The sequence below is a fragment of the Protopterus annectens genome, chromosome 1.part1 (assembly GCF_019279795.1).
Source record: "Protopterus annectens isolate FY-2018-M chromosome 1.part1, PAN1.0, whole genome shotgun sequence".
In the NCBI taxonomy this organism is placed as follows: domain Eukaryota; kingdom Metazoa; phylum Chordata; order Ceratodontiformes; family Protopteridae; genus Protopterus; species Protopterus annectens.
In genome coordinates this window covers 108245495-108267767 of record NC_056726.1, presented here as the reverse complement: position 1 = coordinate 108267767, position 22273 = coordinate 108245495, and the positions used below count along the sequence as shown (strand labels likewise).

General features: G+C 40.0%; 1 protein-coding gene across 7 annotated transcripts in view; it reads left to right on the top strand.

Annotated features, from left to right (window-relative positions):
• The window catches only part of LOC122803960 (F-box only protein 21-like), a 1078053-nt gene that overhangs the window by 1000094 nt on the left and 55686 nt on the right, over positions 1-22273 (top strand). The window contains exon 7 of one of the 7 annotated variants that reach the window (XM_044073678.1): positions 19301-19386. The exons of the other annotated variants lie outside the window; for them this stretch is intronic. Coding sequence (XP_043929613.1) covers positions 19301-19306 — 6 coding nt within the window. The 3' untranslated portion in view covers positions 19307-19386. Of the gene's footprint in view, positions 1-19300; positions 19387-22273 lie in introns of those variants that run through there. 7 annotated transcript variants of the gene reach the window in all.

Genomic DNA, 22273 nt, shown 5'->3' with positions numbered 1-22273 from the left:
TACATACTTCTCTGACACTCCTGACTTCCTCATACAATACCACAACTCCTCTGTAGGCACCCTGTCATATGCTATCTCTAAGTCTGCAAAAACACAATGCAACTCCTTCTGACATTCTCTGTACTTCTCCATCAACACTCTCAGAGCAAACATCGCATCTGTAGTGCTCTTTCTCGGCATGAAACCATACTGCTGATCACTGATCATCATGTACCTTCTTAACCTAGCTTCCACTACTCTTTCCCATAACTTCATGCTGTGACTGATCAATTTAATTCTTCTGTAGTTACTACAGCTCTGCACATCATCCTTATTCTTAAAAATCGGTACCAAAACACTTTTTCTCCATTCCTCCGGCATCCTCTCACTTTCCAAGATTTCATTAAACAATCTGGTTAAAAACTCCACTGCCATTTCACCTTAACACCTCCATGCTTCCACAGGTATGTCATCTGGGCCAATAGCCTCTCCATTCTTCATCCTCTTCATAGCTATCCTTACTTCCTCCTTGCTAATCCATTGTACTTCATGATTCACTATCCCTACATCATCCAACCTTCTCTCCCTCTCATTCTCTTCATTCATCAACCCCTCAAAGTACTCTTTCCATCTCCTCAACACACTCTCCTCACTTGTGAGTATGTTTCCCTCATTATCCTTTATCATCTTTACCTGCTGCACATCTTTCCTAGCTCGGTCCCTCTGTCTAGCCAATCGGTACAGGTCCTTTTCTCCTTCCTTAGTGTCCAACCTTTCATACAACTCTTCATATGCCTTATCCTTAGCCTTCGCCACCTCTCTCTTTGCCATGCACCTCATCTCCTTATACTCCTGTCTACTTTCTTCATCTCTCTGACAATCCCACTTCTTCTTTGCCAACCTCTTTCTCTGTATACTCTCCTGTACTTCCTCATTCCAACACCATGTCTCCTTGTCGTCCCTCCTCTGTCCAGATGTCATACCAAGCACATTTCTAGCCGTCTCCCTTACTAGCTCTGCTGTAGTTACCCAGCTATTTGGTAACTCTTCACTGCCACGCAGTGCCTGTCTTAACTCATCCCTGATCTCCACCTCACAATTACCCTTTTTCAATTTCCACCATTTGATCCTTGGTGCTGCCCTTACACTCCTCTTCCTCTTCTTGATCACCAACGTCATCCTACAAACCACCATCTTATGCTGCCTAACTACACTTTCCCCGGTCTCCACTTTACAGTCTCTGGCCCTCCTACATAAGATATAATCCACCTGTGTGCATTTTCCTCCACTCTTGTATGTCACCCTATGCTCTTCCCTCTTGTTAAAATACGTATTCACCACAGCCATGTCCATCCTTTTCGAAAAATCCACTACCATCTGACCTTCTGCATTCCTTTGTTTAGCACCATACCTACCCATCACTTCCTCATCCCCTCTGTTCCCTTTACCAACATGCCCATTGAAATCTGCTCCAATCACCACTCTCTCACCCTTGGGTACAGTCATCACCACTTCATCCATTTCACTCCAAAGTTGTTCTTTTTCATCCATTGCACACCCAACTTGTGGAGCATATGCACTAACAACATTCATCATTACACCATCAATTTCCAGCTTCATAAACATCACTCTATCCGGCACTCTTTTCACCTCCAAAACACTCTTAGAATACTGTTCCTTCAGTATAACTCTTACGTCATTTCTCCTGCCATCCACACCATGGTAAAACAATTTGAACCCACCTCCGATACACCTAGCCTTACTCCTCTTCCATCTGGTCTCTTGCACACACAATATACCAACCTTCCTTCTGTCCAGCATATCAGCTAGCTCTCTCCCTATACCAGTCATACTGCCAACATTCAAAGTTCCGACCCTCACTACCACAGTCCTAGCCTTTCTCCTCTCTTCCTGCCATCAGCCATGCCTTCTGCCTCTTCTCCTCCTTCGGCCAACAGTAGCCCAATTTCCTCCAGCACCCTGTTGGCTAACAGTAATGGTGGCGGTTGTTGTTAACCCGGGCCTCGAACGATCCGGTATGGAAATATTTACTGGTGTCCACATGAAATTATTTGGCGAAGTTTTACGCTGGATACCCTTCCTGATGCAACCCTCCCCATTTATCCAGAATAAGCAATTTATTGATGATCCAAAAAGGTTTTATAGAGAAATGGGAAGTAAGGTAAAAAGAATTCAAAGACCGCCAAAAAAAGAAGAAAGAGATTCATTTTGCATTTTGGAGAAGTATCTATGAAGAGCCTGTGGAACATAACAAAGATGCTAAATAGAAGAAGTAAAAGAAAGAATAATAAGTTTAAAGATACAGGATATAAAATGGGATGAAGTAACAGCTAGAGAGAGTGCAGCAAAGTTAAGAAAAGCCTCTAATTGGGAAACCCCAGGCCCAGATGCAGTACCTAACTTCTGGTTAAAAGTATTCACATCTTTGCACAATGATTTAGCCATGAGTGAGACCTATTTATATGCGCACCCAGAACAGACACCAACCTGGCTAACAACAGGAAAAACAATGCTCCTACTGAACCTGCAAGCTACCCTCAAAATTATAGACCAATAACTTGCCTTCCAATGACATATAAACTATACACGGGAATTGATGCTGACAGAGTTTGTAGTCATTTAGAAGAAAACTCAATTATGGCAGTAGAACAAAAAGGCAATAAAAGAAAGCCATATGGAACAAAAGATCATTTATTGTTAGTCATAGTGGAAAACTGTAAAAAGGGGAAGAATCTAAGTATGGCATGGATTGACTACAAAAAAGCATTTGATAGTAACCCTCATTCATGGATAAAAGAGTGCTTAAAAATGTATAAGATACACCCCACGCTGATCGACTACATTACAGTGACCATGAAACAGTGGCAGACCACTTTGCAACTAAGCCATGATAAAGGACAAATTGTTATCCCAGGGATAAAAATTCAAAGGGGGATATTCCAGGGTGACTGCCTGGCACTGTTACTATTCTGCCTTGCCCTTAATCCATTAAGCTGTTTACTCAACAGCCTAGGCCATGGCTATAATCTGGCTCCTAGAAAACAAGTGTAAAGACTTCTCACCTTCTCTTCGTCGATGATTTAAAACTGTATACTTCATCAGATGAGGAACTGAAAGCATAACTGCAAGTTATCAGAACTTTTTCAGATGACATAAGAATGTCATTTGGTCTTGATAAATGTGCAAAAGCAACCTTTAAAGCAGGAAAACTGCAACACCAGGAAAATATCAGTTTGGGACAAGAATGTGATATAAAAGAACTTGAGCAAGGAGGAGTGTATAAATATTTGGGAATTGATGAAGGATCAACAATAAAACATGAACAAATGTGAATAAAACTTAGTAAGGGATACTTCAGAAGACTTAAATTAATCCTGAAAACAGCACCAACATCTAGGAACAAAATCCAAGCTATAAACCAGTTTGCTTTTCCTGTCCTAACTTACGGTTTTGGAGTGATTGACTGGCCCCAAAACGTGTTGGATAGATTAGATAGGAAAACAAGAAGGATGCTTCATGCTCACCAAATGATTTATGAAAATCAGTGCATACCAAGATTATATATTCCCTGTCCCGAAGGAGGGATGAGCCTCCTTGAAACTGATTATATGTACAGATCTGCAATCCTGGGACTCCACACATATCTGTTGACCTCACAAGACCCAAACGCAATGAAAGTTTTGAAACATAAAGAGAATAAATCTAAGATGACTTAAGCTTATCATCGAGCAGGAATGGAAATCAAGCCACAAGTAGATAAAAATCAGGCAGCAACTGAATGTGCCAAAAAACAAAAGAAAGAATATAAGGTGAAGGATCAGCTGAGAAGGCAAGAAATGTAGAAAAAGCATGAATATAGTTGCAAGTATAGAAAACTTCTGGAAGAACCTCATGTTGATTAGGAATGAACATAGGAGTGGTTAAGGAGAGGTGAATTCAAAATAAAGAGATGAAGGGTTAATATTGCTGGCCCAAGATAGTGGGTTGTGTACACGTTGGTTTATAAAGTCCATTGAACATGTGGGAGAAACAGGCAAATGTAGGTTTTGTAAAACCAAATTCGAAATAGTTGCACACCTTGTTGCTGGTTGCAACATACTAATGGCAGAAGGACTGTATACTGAAAGGCATAATAATGTTGCGAGACTGTTGCACTGGGGATTGTGCAAACATTATGGTATTGAAGTGGCTGAAAAACACTGGAAACATGATCCACAAAGCATCATAGAAAATGAAGAAGTCTACATCACATGTGATCATCCATTACCAACAGTTCAAAAGATAGTTGCTAGAAAACCAAATATAGTAGTTCCAAGAAAAGAAGACAAAAGTAGCATTGATCATTGAAATTGCCACACCCAGTGACTACAGTATCTTGCATACAGAGAGAGACAAAGTCATAAAATATCAGGATCTGCAGACAGAAATGAGAGCAATGTGGAAGAAAGATATCCAGACAGTTCCAATAGTAGTAGGAGCAATGGGTCTTATAAAAAAGAATTTACAATCACATTTAGGTATGCTACCAATACATGTTAACTCTACACGAACTGCAGAAGGAGTCATTACTGGGCACATTGCGGGTGCTGCGAAGAGCACTACTGGCTGACATCAAAGATTGAAACAGTACTAATTTCATGAACTTTAATCGTACTTTGACTTAGGAATGCGGTTCATTCCCATCATGGTATTAGAAACCCAAAAGTCTTGGAGAAATTAAAAAAAGAGCAAACGATCTGAGAGGCTGAGAGCGCACAAATGCTTTATGAGAGTAGGGAGAAGCTCGAGTATTGAAGTGAGTATAGTAGCTAAGAAGTAGCCAGTTAAATTCACCATGAGGGGGGATTACCCGACAGTTGAACTGGACAGAGTGGGTTAAAGTTCTGTTTTTACTACTTCATTGACCTCTTTGCCACGTTCTGCTGTTATAGAGCATATCTCAGATAGCTGTATTTTTTCTGAATTGAATTTATTAAGGTAAATAGCTACAGAGGTCATTTTTCAATGTTATATAGTTTAGGACACTTATTTGGGTGACTGTTTTTTTTTTTTCTTCAAACATCTTTATTAAATTTTCACATATGACAAAAGCAATCTTACACCCATATAAATGAAAAACATGCAAAATGATTCCACTTTAGTTGCAAACAATTTACATCATAGACACCACTGAAACAACTGTAGTTGCGAACATTATACATCACTTATAAACCATCCAGTCATTGTCAGTTAAGCATTATATGGCTCATTCAAATCCTGCCTCTTAAACCTCGTTCCTGCTCTGCTTATATTGTTACCGCAATTCCCATTTTTTCCTAGGTAGTTTGCTCCTTCCCTTTTCTAAAGATCCCAATTCTAGTTGTTTTATCTCTGTTACTATATTCACTACTTCTAGTAAAGTTGGTTTAGACTTTGATTTCCATTTTCTAGTAATTGCTTTTTTGGCAGCCACCATAAGTAAACTCAACAAGGTTTACTATGTCTAGGCAATTCCGATTCTGAAGCATAACTCAAAAAACTCATCTCCCCAATCATTCCAGTCTGCTCAACTAGCATCTCGAACAGAATAGTCTGCAGGGAATCCCTAAAGTCTGCCAGCTCATTACAATCCCAAAAAATATGTTCCCAGCTACCTCTTTCTTGCCTGTCACACCTCCAACATTTGCTATCCACCTTAGGAAAAATTGTGTGGAGTCTACTTGGGGTATAAAAATACCTATGTAAACACTTCCAGGCAAATATTCTAAATCTTCTAGACTTTGTTGCATGTTTAGGAGATATACATATACCCCCCCATTATCTCTTTATGAATTGCTTATCCAGTCTCTCTTCCTAGTCCTTTATATGCTCCTCTGATTGATTCTTATAATTATCATGCAATATTTTATATGCTTTACTAATTATTCCTTTGTTAATGGCAGCTTCTGTTCTAGATTCTATTAAAAACTCTACCAGTGCTGATCTTTCATTTAGGAGCCCCCTATTTCTTTCTTTTTGCCTATACTCTGATATCAATCTTTGATAGGGAAGGCAATCTCTAACCTGCAGTCCAAATACATTTTTGGCCTGTTCCCATTCTATTACCTTTCCCTTTCTAGTTATTTTCTCCCAATACCTTGGTTCCTTTGCCAGCTTTCTCCAATATATTGCAGCCCCTCTTGCCTAGTATCTGTATCCCTGACTACAATCATCCCTGTCGGCAAAATCTCTTTCTCCATTCTCGTGCTGGTTTGGTTCTTAGAATACTCCCTGCTGTTTGTTTACTATAGTACTCTGTATGATTTTGGTTGTTCTCCTTAAGAATCTGCATCCAAAATCCCAATCTCTCCTTATTTCTTGATCTTCCTTCCTGTGTCAGCATCATTCCTTTCCACTTTGAATTATAGTTTTCTGCGTGTGCTATGTACAAGAGCCTTAATTGAATTGCTCTAAAATACCCCCTCAGATTTGGTAATCCTAGTTCGCCTTGTTCTGTTGGTAGAATCAGCTTATCCCACTTGAACCTTCCTGTCTTCCCTTCCCAGATAAAATCTTTCAGCCCTTTTTTAATTGCTATCCACCACTTCTCTGTTTGATAAAAGTATGCCTGACCTGTGTATAAGACTAAAATGACTAAAAACATTTTAATGACTTGTATCTTAATATCCATATCTGTATAATAAAACTTCCATTTTCTCAATTTTTGTATTATTTTCAGTTTAGTCTCTTCCCACATATCCTTAGCTGCCACCAAAGAGTCATTTCTAATCCATACTCCTAAATATTTCATTTTATCATGTCCCCATAAATATAGATATTGTTGGACCAATTTGTGTGTGGGTACATAATTTACCGCTATTGACTTTGTTCTAGCTTCATTAATTTATAGGTTCATAGGTTGGTACTGGGCTATCTGCCCGAAGGCATATATTAGCCCAGCCACGTTGTGCGGTATTCACCGCCCCTTGAATAACCATCCTGAAAACCTTTATCAAACTAACAGGTTCAGTTCTTTCCAGGTGTGTCACTTGTAGCATAGCTATTTGGACTGTACATTTTTTAATATAGTTCACTTCTTTTTCTTTTTTTATTTATTTGTAAGACTATTCAGATTGAAAGACATTACAGAGAGCATCATTTTCTTTTATAGTTATTATTACCACCTTTTATATATAACTGCTCTTTTGCTAAATGTCTACTTCCAACCTTTATGTTACATGTATATACTGTTTGTCAGGTTGGTCTTTTATACAGTTGTTTCATGTCATATCCATTTGCGTCTATCACATCTTGCATAACTTTTTGTTTTTTTGAAAGCCCTCAAACAGAACAAAGAACCCCCCCAAACCCCCCCCCCTAAACCTATGAACTTAAAATAATACAGAAAACTATGTACATCTTTAAATATTGAAGTTTTTGCTTCCTAATAACAACATATGTTCTATGTTGATAGCTACACAGATATGCTAAAGTTAACCAAAAAGAAAGGTTAGTCATGCTAAGACACATGGTACAGCCTGTGCTATTAATAAGTGCTATTTGATTTTGTATATCTTTATAACTGTCCTAGTTGAGAAAACACTTGAATGCTTTCAGTACACACTTTCTCCAAGCCATTTCTCTTTATCAAATTGTCTTCAACTGACATGCAAACCAGACACAAAACAGCAAAGGGTACCTTGTTTATCAGAAAAACAGCCTTACAATACCTAACATTATTTTTCATTTACATGCTTTGTAATAAACTTGTTACTGGATAATGCCTAGGGTTTTTACCCAGTCATTTCCCTATGCAAGCAAGGGAAAAAGCTTACTGATTTTTCTTTTGTTATACAGTCTTAACCAGACCCTTGCATTCTCCCTCTATCTCCTCCACCTCTTATTTTGTTTTTCATTGCACTGCCTACATTTCGCAAAACTGAACAAAGAAAAAAAGAGAAGAAGGGTGAACAAGAAAAAACAAAAGCACCTGTTTATATTAGTATCACCATTGCATAAAAAAAACTGAGAGAACTTTACATTAAGTCTAACTGGTTTTGTATTATCTTTAAAACTGTCACACTTGGGAAAACCCGATCGTTTTCAGGGAGCATTATGTCTTAGTCAATTTCTCTGTTCTTTTTTCTTCTTTAAAACTGTCACACCTAGGAAAACCCGATTGTTTTCAGGGAGCATTATGTCCTAGTCAATTTCTCTGTTCTTTTTTCTTCTTTTCCATCATCCAGTGCCCTTCTATCAGACTGTCTCCAGTTCCTCTTTATCAGATTGTCTCCATGGAGGCATGAAGACCAGTTGCAGAAATGCTACTTAGTATACATATTTGCCAGTACTAGAAAAAAAAGTCTTCCATTATTCAATATTCTTTTTCATGTACTTGCTCTCTGTCTTAAAACAATATTCCTCAGTCATTTCCCCGTGCAAGAATGGAAAAAAAAGCACATTAATTTGAACTCTGTCATGCCCCCTTAACCAGGCTCCCTTTTTATCATTAGCTTGCCTATGTTTTTCAAAACTGCAAAAAGAGAAGAGGGGAGGAAAATGAAAACACCTGTTTACAATCCCCATTACACCCAGAAATAGCATGAAAAGAAAACCATGCAACACAGATACAGTATTATTAAGAAAATAAAGTGTTTTCTGTACTTACAGTTAGCATTCTCCCCTTCTTCCCCTCCCCAAAGCATTTTCCGAACATTGATGACATGAAGTAGGGCAAATACTTGAGTCTCCCACTCAGCAAACAAATTTTGAAGAAGTCCAGTATTTCCAGATTTTCTTGTGCTGTCATATTTCACAAATACAATTATTGCACTGTAATCCCACATTTTTACTGATTTTATTACTGTTCTTCTCCATCACCCAAATCTTGTCTCTGCTTCATTTCCAACGTACTCGTGATTTTTCAATTCAGCTCTTGTGCTCCCTTCCTTCTCTCCAACATTTTCCGTTGAAATACTGGAAAAGGTTTCACAGGTGCAGTCTCTCTGTGGTCTTTACCAGAGGAATAAGAAGCCAAATCTCCTTCTGTTTCACAGCTCATTTTTTGTTGGACAAATTTTTGTATTTCCTCCTTAGCATGCACTTCATCAAAAATGATTTTGTCCCTCCAGGGAAGAATACCTTGAAGACAGTTAGGTGCAGCAGTTTGAATCTCACACCTGTGTCTCAACATTCTCTGAAAAGAGGAATAACTTTACTTCTCTTTTGCCTGATGTACAATAAGTAATCATTCTCCACAAACACTCGTCTGTCTCCTACTTTTAGTATGTTGTTCTGCCACAGTTTTGACAAAATCAACTCTTTCTGCTGGTAGGATTGCATCCTTACTATTAAAGGTCTAGGTTCCTTTCTTATAGCTAGATTTGGAATGTGGTCTGTTCCTTCCAGCTTTTCTGTTATAGCTGAAAATCTCAAGTTTTCCCTACGTGCTCTGTCCTCCTAATTCTGTTATTTTTTTGAAACAACTCTTCCTGAGCAGTCTCCTATTCAGCCAGCCTTTTCTTCATTTCGACCTCTGATTTTTGCAGCTTTATCATCTCATCTGAACATCTGTTAAAGCTTCTTCAATTTGTTTCAGCCTTTTGTTGTTTGTGATGATTTACTGCATCAGTGTTTTGTTTATTTTAATCAGGTCTGTATGCAGTTGTCTTATCCTGTAGGTTGTTGGAAGTCATTTCTGAAGGGTGCATTACTTTTTGCTGAACAGCTGCAGAACTCTCCCTAGTCAGTGTTTCTTCCTCACTTTTTGTAGCTAATTGTTTTCCAGGTCTTCTGTATTTCTTTATTCCAGGCATTCAGGCAGTGTACTTACTACTAGCCAGTTACTGAAATTCACCCATAAACACAAGTCGACTGACCTTCTCTGTTTTCACATTGTGAGAGCTAGAAACAAGCTGTTACTCAGTGTGCATCCATCTTGGAACTCCCTTGAGTGACTGTTTTTTATACTAATTAGTTAATGATGGGGTATAGTTTCTTGGTTTGGAGACCGTGTATTTGGATTGGATTTATTATTTCTGATGGCTAGGGGGATACGGCAGGTTCAGTTCTTTCATTTATTTTGTCAGATCATAATTTGTTAAGTCTGAATTTACACAGCAGGATGTTTGTGTGTTGGTTAATTCTGTTTGTTAAACTGTATGGAGAGATTGTCCGGATGGATGAGTTTTGGACTTTGTTCAAGGATTGTGGAAGCACATTTGACCTGTACATGTATAATGACATTGCCTGTAAATGCTTTCAGGATAATGGCTGATTTCCCCCTACTAAGCTAGTTTTCACTTAAATCTCAATTTAAATCTTCTGTTCTTAAAGCTCATATATAATCAGTCTCTCCAACTCTTCAGCTGGCAAGCAGCCTCTTGTCTGTTTTGTCCTCTGTCTTTGTATCTCTCTAGGCTTAATAAATTTTCTTCTCAGTTAGCTTTAACAGATGCGGCAGTTTGTGTTCTGACAATATGCCCCATTCATTGTCATCAATCCATTTATAAATAGTTTATGTTGTTGTTATCAATTATGCAAAATTTTCTTAACTGTTTGTCTTACTATGGTTGTGTCTGTTTTTGATCATTGCTTTGTTGTAATACTATAGCAATAACCCACGCCTGGGTGTGGGTAATGCGGGATTTACCCACGGTTGGCGTGGTTTGGTCCCGAGGGACCAAACAAAGACAACCGTGGGTAAATCCCGCATTACCCACACCCAGAAGTGGGTTATTGCTATTATACTATGACATTATTTAAGAAAATAAATAATTACTTTTCTTAAATAATGGCATTGTATAATGCCTCTTTGCTGCCCTTCTGCAGCTGTCTGGTATCCGCGGCAGTTCTGATGTACTGCGCATGCCTACGCAGTACATCAGAGCTGTGGCCAAAAGCAATGGAGAAAGCAAGATCTCCGTTGCTTTTTACTGTTTCGCTATGTTAAATGGGTTTAATATAGCAAGACAGCTTTAAAATAAGCAACGGAGATGTCCATTGCTTATTTTAAAGCTGTCTCGCTATGTTAAACCCATTTAACATAGTGAAACAGTAAAAAGCAATGGAGATCTTGCTTTCTCCGCTGCTTTTTTTTTTTTAAACCTGTCTTGCTATGTTAAATGGGTTTAACATAGTGAGACAGCTTTAAAATAAGCAACGGACATCTCCGTTGCTTATTTTAAAGCTGTCTCGCTATGTTAAACCCATTTAACATAGCGAGACAGGTTTAAAAAAAAAAGCAACGGAGAAAGCAAGATCTCCGTTGCTTTTTACACACTGTGTCGCTGTGTTAAAGGAGTTTAACATAGCGAGACAGCTTTAGAAAAAGCAATGGAGATCTCTGTTGCTTTTTTTAAACCTGTGTCGCTATGTTAAACTCTTTTAACATAGCGAGACAGTGTTTTAAAAGAGACTTATACTAATGGAAAAAGTCCGGGCGACTGGACCTTTTTCCATTAGTATAAGTCGATTTACAACGTGCACGCTGGCCAATCAGCGTGCACGTTTTGGAATATTAATGGGGGGTCATGGTATAATTTGTGGTATTGCCTTTATGGCCCTGGTTGTGTTTGTAAAGGGTATTGCTTAGTAATGTCAAAAGGAATAATGTGATGTGCATCCATAGACTTTAATGAACATGTCTCTGCGCATGCAAGATGAAGCATCCATTAAAGTCTGCAGACGCATATCACGCTTTCCATAGGCCAATGTACCTACCTGGTAAACAGATAAAAATAAAGTAAATAAGGTGATGCTTAAACAAACATATTTGGTATGTAGAATAAATTGATGTTGTTTAAGCATACATAGGATGTGACTGCAATCCTTGTGGGTAGGAAGGGCTATTTGATTAAGGCATAACTATTTTTCCTTTGTAAGTTAGGTATGCACTTCACTGAGAGGATTGAAAAGAGTTATAACAGCATTATATTCTTAATAAGCAAAATATGTTCTTTGTTGACATTATTGAAAATGACTTGCATAGGAATTCTTTTCACAGGCTTTTGAGATTCTGTGTTTAAACCTGATGGTAGATGGCACTTGGGAAAAAAAATTCCCTTCAATCCCCTTGTGTGGGGCCAGATTTGTCTCCCCACAACCAAATGCCCCTATCACTCCCCTACTTAAACTAATTTGATCAGTAAAAAAAGTTTATCTTGCCACCACCATATGTGGTGAATGAAGTAACAAGTAGCATTTTTGCCCCATCAGCAAAAATTTTTGGATGCTCCATTTGAAATGTCAATGTTTTAAAAGTACCACTTTCTCTAGGGTAGATCCACTCAACACAAACAGTAAATTCTGATTTCAGTGATGTCAACTATGAAAAGCGTGATATGCGTCTGCAGACTTTAATGGATGCTTCATCTTGCATGTGCAGAGACATGTTCATTAAAGTCTATGGATGCACATCACATTGTTCCTTTTGACATTACTAAGCAATACATTAAATGTATTTGGGCCATGGTTTAATAAAAAAGTTTTGAAGCATTTTTTTTTTTTTTTTTTTTTTAAATGGGTCAAATAAATAAGGAAGCAAAGCAAGGCAAGTAGATCACAACACTTAAGTGCCACAAGGTTCATAAAAAAAAGATTGATTTAAATATAGTAACTCCGAGGCCACACAGACTTTGTTGCACATACTGCATTCTCGCAGTACAGCAAACATATACAGAAACATTTCTGGGAGTGTTGCATTCAGGAAATTTGGAGTGGGGAAGGAACTTGCATTCAGTGAGAGTTTTTGTTGAATAGTATATCTTCCCACATGACTATAATTACCTAAGGAGCCATTGAGGAGGGAGTGAAGTGTTGTGTGCATTTTGTTTGGTTGTATGTTTCTGGACATTTGGGATTAAAGAATCATGAAAAGTTCAAGATTATTGTATGCCAATACTGTGTTTTTATTTGAATGTCAGAAACCCTTCAAAATTAAATTTTTGTTTGTTTTGAGGTTAGCACTGTGTAAGTTTGAGCAGAGAGGACAGGTTTTCCATGAGCTGATAAGCCACCTTCATTTGGTATATCTTCTCCACCCATCGCAGTTTGATACTGTTTTCTTTAAGATCCCACATTTGTGGAAATGTCTGCATCTGGGGATAAAGCAGGTCCCATTTCAGGGTTTATTGGGTTATTTACACCAGGTTTCTCATCTGAAGGGATAAATATCAAATAGGTACTGATCTTTTGTTGGAGAGTGAGTCAGTGGTGTATGATCGCACCTGTGGGAAGTTTGATTAGAAGCCCATACCAGGTGATGCATGCCTTTCCAGATTGTGGACCACTCTAGCACTGGTTACCAGTCCCTCAGTTTCTAGTGCAGATCAGTCGCATTCTTGGCTTCATGTGATACCATGTGAGAGCTTACTCCAATTTGTATTGAGGTGCACATTACTTGGTCACAAGTTGAATCATAGAAGTTGGAGAACAAATCCTGAGAAACATTTCCCAAATGAGCAAGGATAATGAGTAACACCCCCTCAATGCCATCACTGTACGACTCCATCCTTTGAAAAGTCTGTTAGGCTTATGAGGAATGGTTTGTACAGACCTTGAACCTCTATTATTTCTTTCCAGAAAGGCCTGGTAAAGTTTCTTTGAAAGTGTGAGGAACACTGGATTATCCATCTCTTGGATACTTTCATTAAGGATGCTGTTAAAACAGCCTGGAGGCACCCCGAAGTTTGCTCTTTTACTCCCCAGAAGGTGTATGCCCTTAACAACCTCTTCCTGACTGCATTGAGTAAATAACTGGATATCTTCATGCTGACTACATCATGGCCTCTTCTCCATCACAGGTCCCACAGACCATTGCATTCTCAGCTTGCTGTCTGTTAGAAAGTCTAGGGCTTTTGATGTGTGTGGGAGGAAAGTTTACTTTACTGCTATACTGAGGATTAGGGCTCTTGGATGCTACTCTGTTGTACGGCAATTCCAATTCTACCTCATTAGGAAGGTTGTGGATAAGTTCAGGGATATCTTAAGTCTGGACTGAAAGAGATTCTTCGTTTCCACTGCTGCAGTAGCCTTTAGGCTATATAGATTGGATCCTGTTCAGGATACAGCAACCAGCCAGCTTCTCGAAGCTCTGGCTCCATCCACAAATTCACTCTGTTGATTGATCAGACGCAAAAGAGGAAAATTAGCAGTCAGACTGAATCTTTCTTCTGTACTTCCCTGCCATTTCAGGGAGAAGCCATTCTGAGGCTTGTCAGGAACAGCAATCAACAGGCTTTGCTTCCAGCAGATAAGTCCCCAAAGGGGAACCATTCCACACAAAAGCTATTGCCCTTTTAAGAAAATAATGTATAGGTGGCATTTACACTGAACAAACTTGGTATTAATACAAAATATTTTCTGGAAAGGAATGCTAGTTTTACTGTGTGGTGAATTTGACTATTTGGGGGCTATTTTTTGGAAACGTGTGCTTTTTGTGTAAGCTTTGAATTATTTGACTAAAATTTTAGTCGGGGAATGGGCTGGAGTGTGTAGTGCTTATATACACTTCGTTATATCTCATCTGACATTTTTTTCCATCACTGTGTTTGTAAATTTTAAATGCTCTTCTAACAGTAAGGCTTGTGCTGGTTTTGCTTTACTAGTGTATGGAATGGGAAAGGTAGTGTGAGTGTAAGTGTGCTGCTGAACACTTTGTGATTACTTACCTTCTGCCAGCTGATCCTAGTAACTCTTACCGTCTTTGACATCTCTTCCTTGGATACAGTGTGGATACTTAACCCAAGCCTGGTAGTGCTTCTCCTGTTGTATCTAGAAAGAAAAAAACAACTTATCAAAGACCTTTGCTGACATTGCAGGCTTAGTCTGTGCCTCATCCTGATGGTGAGTGAACCTTTATTGGCCATTTTTGTTCCTCAAGCCACTCAGTTGCCTCTTCAGCTTTCTCTGGTGTAGTCCTGTTGGCAACCATGAACTGAGAGTCAACCACATCCACTTTTTACTGGTCCAGTGTCTGATCCAGGCATAAGAGATAAAACTATGAAAAAAGGCACAGAGTAGTAAAAACGGATCCACTGCAAACCACCATTCATGGAAATAATGTATTGAAAAGATTAAGCACTTTTGTCACATTTATAACCAGAGACCTCCTCAGAAGGAAATTCCAGAGGACATTGAATCTAATGATTCTGATATGGATAGAGATAGAGGAGCTTCTCTTACAGATTCGTAGGCCCATATCTCAGATTCAGAAGATACACGTGGAGGAATTTTCCTTTAATCAGACCATTGCCAGGGTGAATGAGGTGTTTTCATGGGAAAAAATGTAAGTTCCCTCTGAAATTAGGAGACTAAGCAGCTGGTTGAAAGGTAACCAAGATCACACAACTTCTGGGGTAAGGTTGTGCAATCTCACTGTTAATATATACAATTAAATGCAATTCTGGGGGGGTGCAGTTGGGCTTGACCCTTACAAAAGCAATTTTTTTTTTACTCTCTAAATTTTGCATGGGCTGAGGCTAGTTCTTGCAAATGCATAGATGCATGCTGATGTTTGGATTTTCAACATTTTTTCATAAATATTTTGCATGTTCGTGTTTGGCGTGTTCGAGCTTAAAACACTTATTTATCTATCTGTATATATGTGTTACCTTCATAACATCGATAGACCATTTAATTGAAACTCATTTCACTAGGAAATGCAGGAATTTAAGGCAAATAAAAGGGAGTTGCCCCCCTCCCCAATGTAGTGCGACCCCGGAGTTAGTATATATAGTTGGGGGGGTGTGGGGGGCAAAGCCCCCCACCTATTTTGGTTTAAAAGAAGAAAATAACACAAAAAGTACAGTATTTATGCAAAAATAGGTGGGGGGCTTCACCCCCCCACACCCCCTCTAACTGTATATACTAACTCCAGGGTCGCACTACCTTGGGGAGGGGGTCAAATCCCTTTGATTTGCCTTAAATTCCTGCATTTCCTAGTTGTCAGTGAAATGGTCTGTCAGTGAAATGGGTTTCAATGAAATGGTCTGTCGATGTTATGAAGGTAACCTGTGTGTATATATATATATATATATATATATATATATATATATATACATATATACACACACACAGACACACACACACACACACACATATATATATATGTGTGTGTGTGTGTGTGTGTATATATATATATATATATATATATATATATGTATGTATGTATATGTATGTATGTATGTATGTGTATATATAAAGATATATGCAGATCCATGTATATAAAATATATATCACACACACACACACACACACACACACACACACACACACACACACACACACACACTTTTATCACCTCCCCAACCAGATGTAACATAATATCTATGAAAGATTTAACATTTGTCTGGATCCTTACTTCCTCTCCAAATATTGGTACAGCTCTTGGTACCTTACCAGATACCTGAGTGACCATCTGCTTATATTTGCAGTCAGACAGATAAACCACTCCCCAAAACACACTGTTAATAAGCAATTTAGAAGTCTCACTAAGTGCCAGCCATAGAACTTTAAAAGTAACACACTTTAACTGGGATATACTTAAAAATACCCTGGGGATCACTTCTGTGTCTCTGCTTGATCGTGGCACAGGAAAATAACTTTCTTGGGTGGCGTAAGCCAGGGAACCTAGTTGGCTAGACTTACGTAGGCCCTTGGGCCGATAGCCTAGTACCTACTATGAACCTATTAGATATTGCAGTCTCAGATGTTAATACAGCCTGTGTGAACATCTTCAACACTCATGCTTCTCTTAGAACTAAAAGAGTTAAAATAACCTTTGGACCATTGCTGTTTACCAAAACTAAACAGCTTTTGAAAGATACGGCAAGGCTTAGAAAGCCTGGTCACAGAATAAAAATCTGTAAAACCTTGTAATATTGTAGTCACCTTGGGAATTGAACTGGTATATTAAATCTGATAAATTTTACTACATTTCTTTTTCATAATAGAAGTAAATATAACCCCCAAGCACTGGACATCATTAAACCATCTCCTCCGCCTGCGACAGACAAGTACCCCTACCCCATCCATTACAGACCCCCGCAACATTGTTGCTGACCAGTTTAACCATCACTTCATTCATTCTGTTAAATAATTACATAACAACAGGTGCACTAACCCCCAAGTTACATTACCACCAAATAACCTTTATCACAAATTCACTTTTTAACCAGTTCTTACCTCTGCTATCAGGAAACTCCTCCTTAAATTAAAATCCACCACACTAACTCCAAGATAATCTGCCTGCAGAATATTTAAAAATAGCAGCAGATGCCATAGCCTGCCCAGTTTCCATTCTGATGACTTACTCCATTTCAACAAACTATGTCCCCACATATGTGAAAAATGCTTTATCTTATCATTTCATAAGTGTGGAACTTTCACTAAACTTTTAAATTATAGGCCCATAGCAGTTCTCTCTTTCCACTATGCAAAACTCTTGAGAAATGTATTTACTCTCAACTCCTAAAATATTTAATCTCTAATAGCCTTCTCGTACCCAAATAGCATGGCTTCTGTCCTAGCCATAGTGCAAGTGCTGCCCTTGTCAGCTTTACTAATGCAGTCAGTAGTATTAGGAATGCTATTAAACTTGTCTCCTCACTCTTTCTTGACCTATCAAAAGCATTCAACACCATGTCACACCCATTACTACATCTAAAGCTTGCTGCACTAAGCATGTCTTCTTCATCTTTTCTTTGGTTTCAGAGGTGCATATCAAACAGGGCACAGTGCAATGGAAAGATGATTACTTATCCGTTTACCTGTGTTTTAGGGTTTCCTCAAGGATCAATTCTTGGGCCACTTTTATTCAGTTTCTTTACTAATGATTTTCAATCCACCAGAGACATGCCACCATAGTTCAGTATGCAGGTGACTCCACTGTTTATCTACACAGCTGAAAACTTCCCAGACCTACAAGAAGTGACACAACAGTCTTTCTAATTTGTTATAACATGGTTAAATAAGTCTCAGCTTGACTTAATCTCAAGAAGACTAAACTATTCTGATTTGCTCCTAAACATGTCTTTGTCCAAAAAATCCTCTTCTCTGTATACTCAGCTGATAATATCAAAGTAGAGCAGGTCACGGATACTAAACTTCTAGGGTTCACAGTAGATGAGGAAATGAAATTTGGCCTTTGCATAATCAAAACAATAAACAAAACCAGTCAAAAACTTGGCTTACTATATAGAGCCAATCCCTGTCTTACCGAGAGAGGAAGAAAACACACAGTGCTGTAAAAAAGTTTTTAAATTTATAGCTAACCATCACCGAAAAACTCTACTGTATATCATTAAACCTTTTAATTGGTTAAAGCACCCAGAACATCTGATATTGACACAACTGCAAAAATGTATATCAGCCAGACAAATGCCCTGCTCTGCAATCTATTATCCAAGCTTGCTGTCCAAGTAGAGAACTCAGTTCTAGGAAGAAGTCTTGTCTTGCTATTTCTAAATCCCATAACTCAAGAGATAACTCACTTTTTCAAGCTGTGTTAAAAAAGCATGGAACTCCATTCCTCTCTCTGAAACAAATCAGCACCCTAATCTCATTTAAAACTCGCATAAAGCGGTACCTACTGAGTACATGGTCATGCTTCTGCTCATCTCCTGGTTAAACCAGTTTAGATTAACCCATCCTAAGAGTTAGAATTCACAACTACTACTAATAAAATCAGATGTCATACATCATGTGAATTCAGCTTTCCATTTCTTTATACCACTCTGGTCTTTTCACCTCACTCCTTTTTTCACAAGGCATCCTTCATTCTCTTGCTACTCTCACCTATAACACTCACTGTCTTTAACATGCATTGTTTTTTTTTTTTTCTCCTATTCCTCCTCATAGTATTTTTTTTCACTTATCTATCTTGCTTTTTCTCTTTTCTTACCTTTCTCACCTCACCCCCTTTTCCTACTGTTTACCTGATGACCTGCATCTCAGCTGTTCTTTAATAGTTTATATACTGTAGTGAATACTGCTTTTATTTTTTCACCTCATATTTTCTACCCCTCATATTGTTTACTTCATAATGTAGTATAATTATACCTCCAAAATTGCATATTACATTGTTGTATTAAAATTGCATTGTACAGCATTATATAATATGTCTTTCTTTCACACTTTGTAAATTTATCTTTCATGACTCTGTAGTGTTTCATATTTCTCAGCAAGTGTTAATTATTATTTGTAAACTCTTTTTTTACTGGAGCTCTCCTCCCTGGGCCACCTTTGAAAAGGGTCTTTTATGCCCAGCTGGACTAACCCAGTAAACACATTCCAATAAATAAATAAAGTATCTCAGACTATTAATTTTTTTCTGTCACTTTAGATCTGATCCAGCAGCAGTATCTGTGCCTTCGCCAGCTAGCAACAGATTGTTCATGAATACCAGCCCTTCTCCTGGAGACAAAGAAGACAGTGTATTGGACCATTTGGGTAAGAGAATGCTTTCAACTTCCTCTTTAGCTTTCAGAATTCTAAATTATCAGGCATCCATGTGGCAGTTTATGCTATGTTACATGGATTGTCTGAGAGAATTTCTGTCAACCCTCCTACAGAAAGTAGTTCCTTTCTTAATCTTATTGTTTCAACCCTTTCTCAGGTATATAAACATGCTTTGAAATTTGTGTATGATTGTGCAGATAATATGTCTAGGGCCATGACTACTGGAACAGTTTTTAGGAGATGTGCTTGGGTACATAACTAAAAATTTGCTGATGAGGTAAAGTCTGAAATATTAGATCTGAAGTTGTTTTCATTTGATCTACAACCTGAGGGACTCCGATCTGGCACGGATGCGACTCAACCACATACTCCAGCATCGGATCTAAAGTCCAAGCTCCTCCTCTACCCATAATTCCCCTGTCCCCCCTCCCAGATCTCGTTTGCTGCTCATTTGATCAGCAGCATGTATCCTTCGCGCCAAGCTCCACTTGTAGTAAGTTGTGATTTTTGCTCTCTATTTTTCTTCTCCTTGACCTGTCTTTATCTTTTCTAACCATACCCCCTCTCTTTGCATGCAGGCATTGGTTAAAAAAAAAAAAAAACCTGTCTCTCCACTTTCCAGCTTTCTGTAGTGTGTTTGTGTGTGCGCTTTCTTTCTGTGGCTGTTACCCCTAAACCTGGCTTCAGGAAGTGCGCAGACTGTGGGCATAAGCTCCCCCCGTCTGATGCCTACACTCTGTGCGTGGTCTGCTTGGGTGTCCCCCATTTAGACTCCTCCTCCTCAATCTGTGTGGGCTTCACCCACCGTGCATTGATCGACAGGAGGAACAAACTCATTCTGAATGGCCTTCTCCCACCTCCAGCGGAGGCCTCTGCTTCTTCTTCCTCCACCCTAGCTTCTGGGACTCATCCTCCCACTAAGAAGTCCGGGGACAGAGAAGACCCGATTCAAGGAGTGGGATCGGCCGAGGAAGCAGTCCTCAGACTGCTCTTCCTCAGTCGAAGCTCCTACCAAGTCTCGCCCGGATCTGAGCCGGTGCTCTCCTTGGCTCTGGTCACCTCACATTTCTCCGGAGCTGGAGGCTTCCCGCACTCAGTCTCCACTCTCTGCTTCCCCCGGCACCACTCCAGGCCCAGGTCAGCAGTATCTTCCATTTGGTCCTCTTGGAGCCTGTCCAAAGCTGAGGTGTACAGGATAATGCAAAAGTTTCTTCGGGCCCAGATCCAGTTGGGAGTCTTCCCTGTTCCATCCTCCTCTGGGGCCAGTAACATGCAGTCCACCTATCTCTCTTTTACTCCTTCTCCGATCTGACTCCCAGTTTTGGAGTCATTGGGTCCGAGGTTCTCGGGTGTCGAGGGGTCAGTGCCAGTGGTTCCTTGGCTTGGCTCCAAAGTTTTCGGAGCTGACCGACTCTCGGAACTGTAGCCTCTGTGTCAGATCCAGTGGGATGGCATCGACTTTGAGACTGGTCCGCTGGGGATCTGCTTGCCTTCTGCCTTTCAGATGGTGGAGAGGTTCCTCTCGGCTCCTTCGAGACCCTTGACACTTTCATCCTCGGAGTCCATCCTGGCTCCCTCTTTTTCCAGGCTGGAGTCTGCCATCCTGCCCCCTCAGGGACAGCCTGTTGTCACTTCACCCCAGGAGGTTCCCATATGGGAACTCCCCAAGACTTCCGAGTCCTCTTGGAGTTCCCCCTCGGAACCCCCTGAGACGAGTATGTGCAAGAGGAGGCACTTAAACTCCCTGCAGGGGAGTCCCTCATGTATGATACCAACCTGGAGGAAGTGGAGGGTTCCCCTCGATCACCCCCAGAGGATGTCTCCAAAGGAGACATCATGGAGATCCTTTGGCAACAAGGTGAGTGGTCTACCCTTAAGCCCAACCCGGACGAGTTGGTATTCCTGGAGGCATTTGGCACAGGACCCTCTACCTCCTGGGTGTCCCCTCCCACAGATCCCCCAGTGGTTCTGATCTCATCTAGGGCATGGAAGGAACTGGATATGGTTGAGCCTATCCCCAGGTGCCCGGATAAGGTACTCAGTGCACCTTCAGACAAACAACACTGGTCCAAGGGGTCCCTGGATGATGCCATGGCATTTGGGGTGGCCACCAAAAAAGAGCGTGCATAGGAGAGCTCTTCAGTCCATCCTGCAGACAGGGAGTCTCGGGCGATGGATTGCTTTGGAAAGCGGACCTATGCATCCGCCACCATTGCTTTATGTGCGCTGAATTATTTGGCACATGTAATCAGACTGCAGAGTAGCCTGGTCAAGGAGGTTGCTGAGTCTACCCCAGTGTCCATGTCAGCAGAGGAGAAGGTTTTTTCCTCCCACATGGCCACCCTCATGTCCATCTCTAATACGTACATGAGGCTGCTATCACATGTGATGGATTGTGCCTCTAGGGCTGCAGGAACAGGCATGGCCATTAGGCGGCATGCCTGACTCCGGGTTTGTTCTTTTTCAGTACCCTTTAAGGCGTCTTTAACAAACAGTCTCTATGTTGGTTCCACCTTGTTTGGAAAAACGATTCCTGATACATTAGTCCAGAGCGAGAAGGACGGGAAGACTTTGTCTGCCATCGGGATCCACTTCTCCACCCCACAACGATCCTTCACTAGGAATCAGTGTGAGGTCAAGAAGATGTGGTTTCAGAAGTCTCAAGGTTCTTCCCAAGACGCTCAGGATTCACCTTACCCCAGAGGCAGAGGGGGATATGATAGACTCTGCCCTCATGGCAGAGGGGGTCCAAAGAACCATGGGTCTCGGGATACTTTCTAGGACAGACCCTTCCTGCAACCCTGAAGGGTTGCCCGACTGGTGTTCTCTAGAGGCAGTCGGGGGATGACTATCTCTC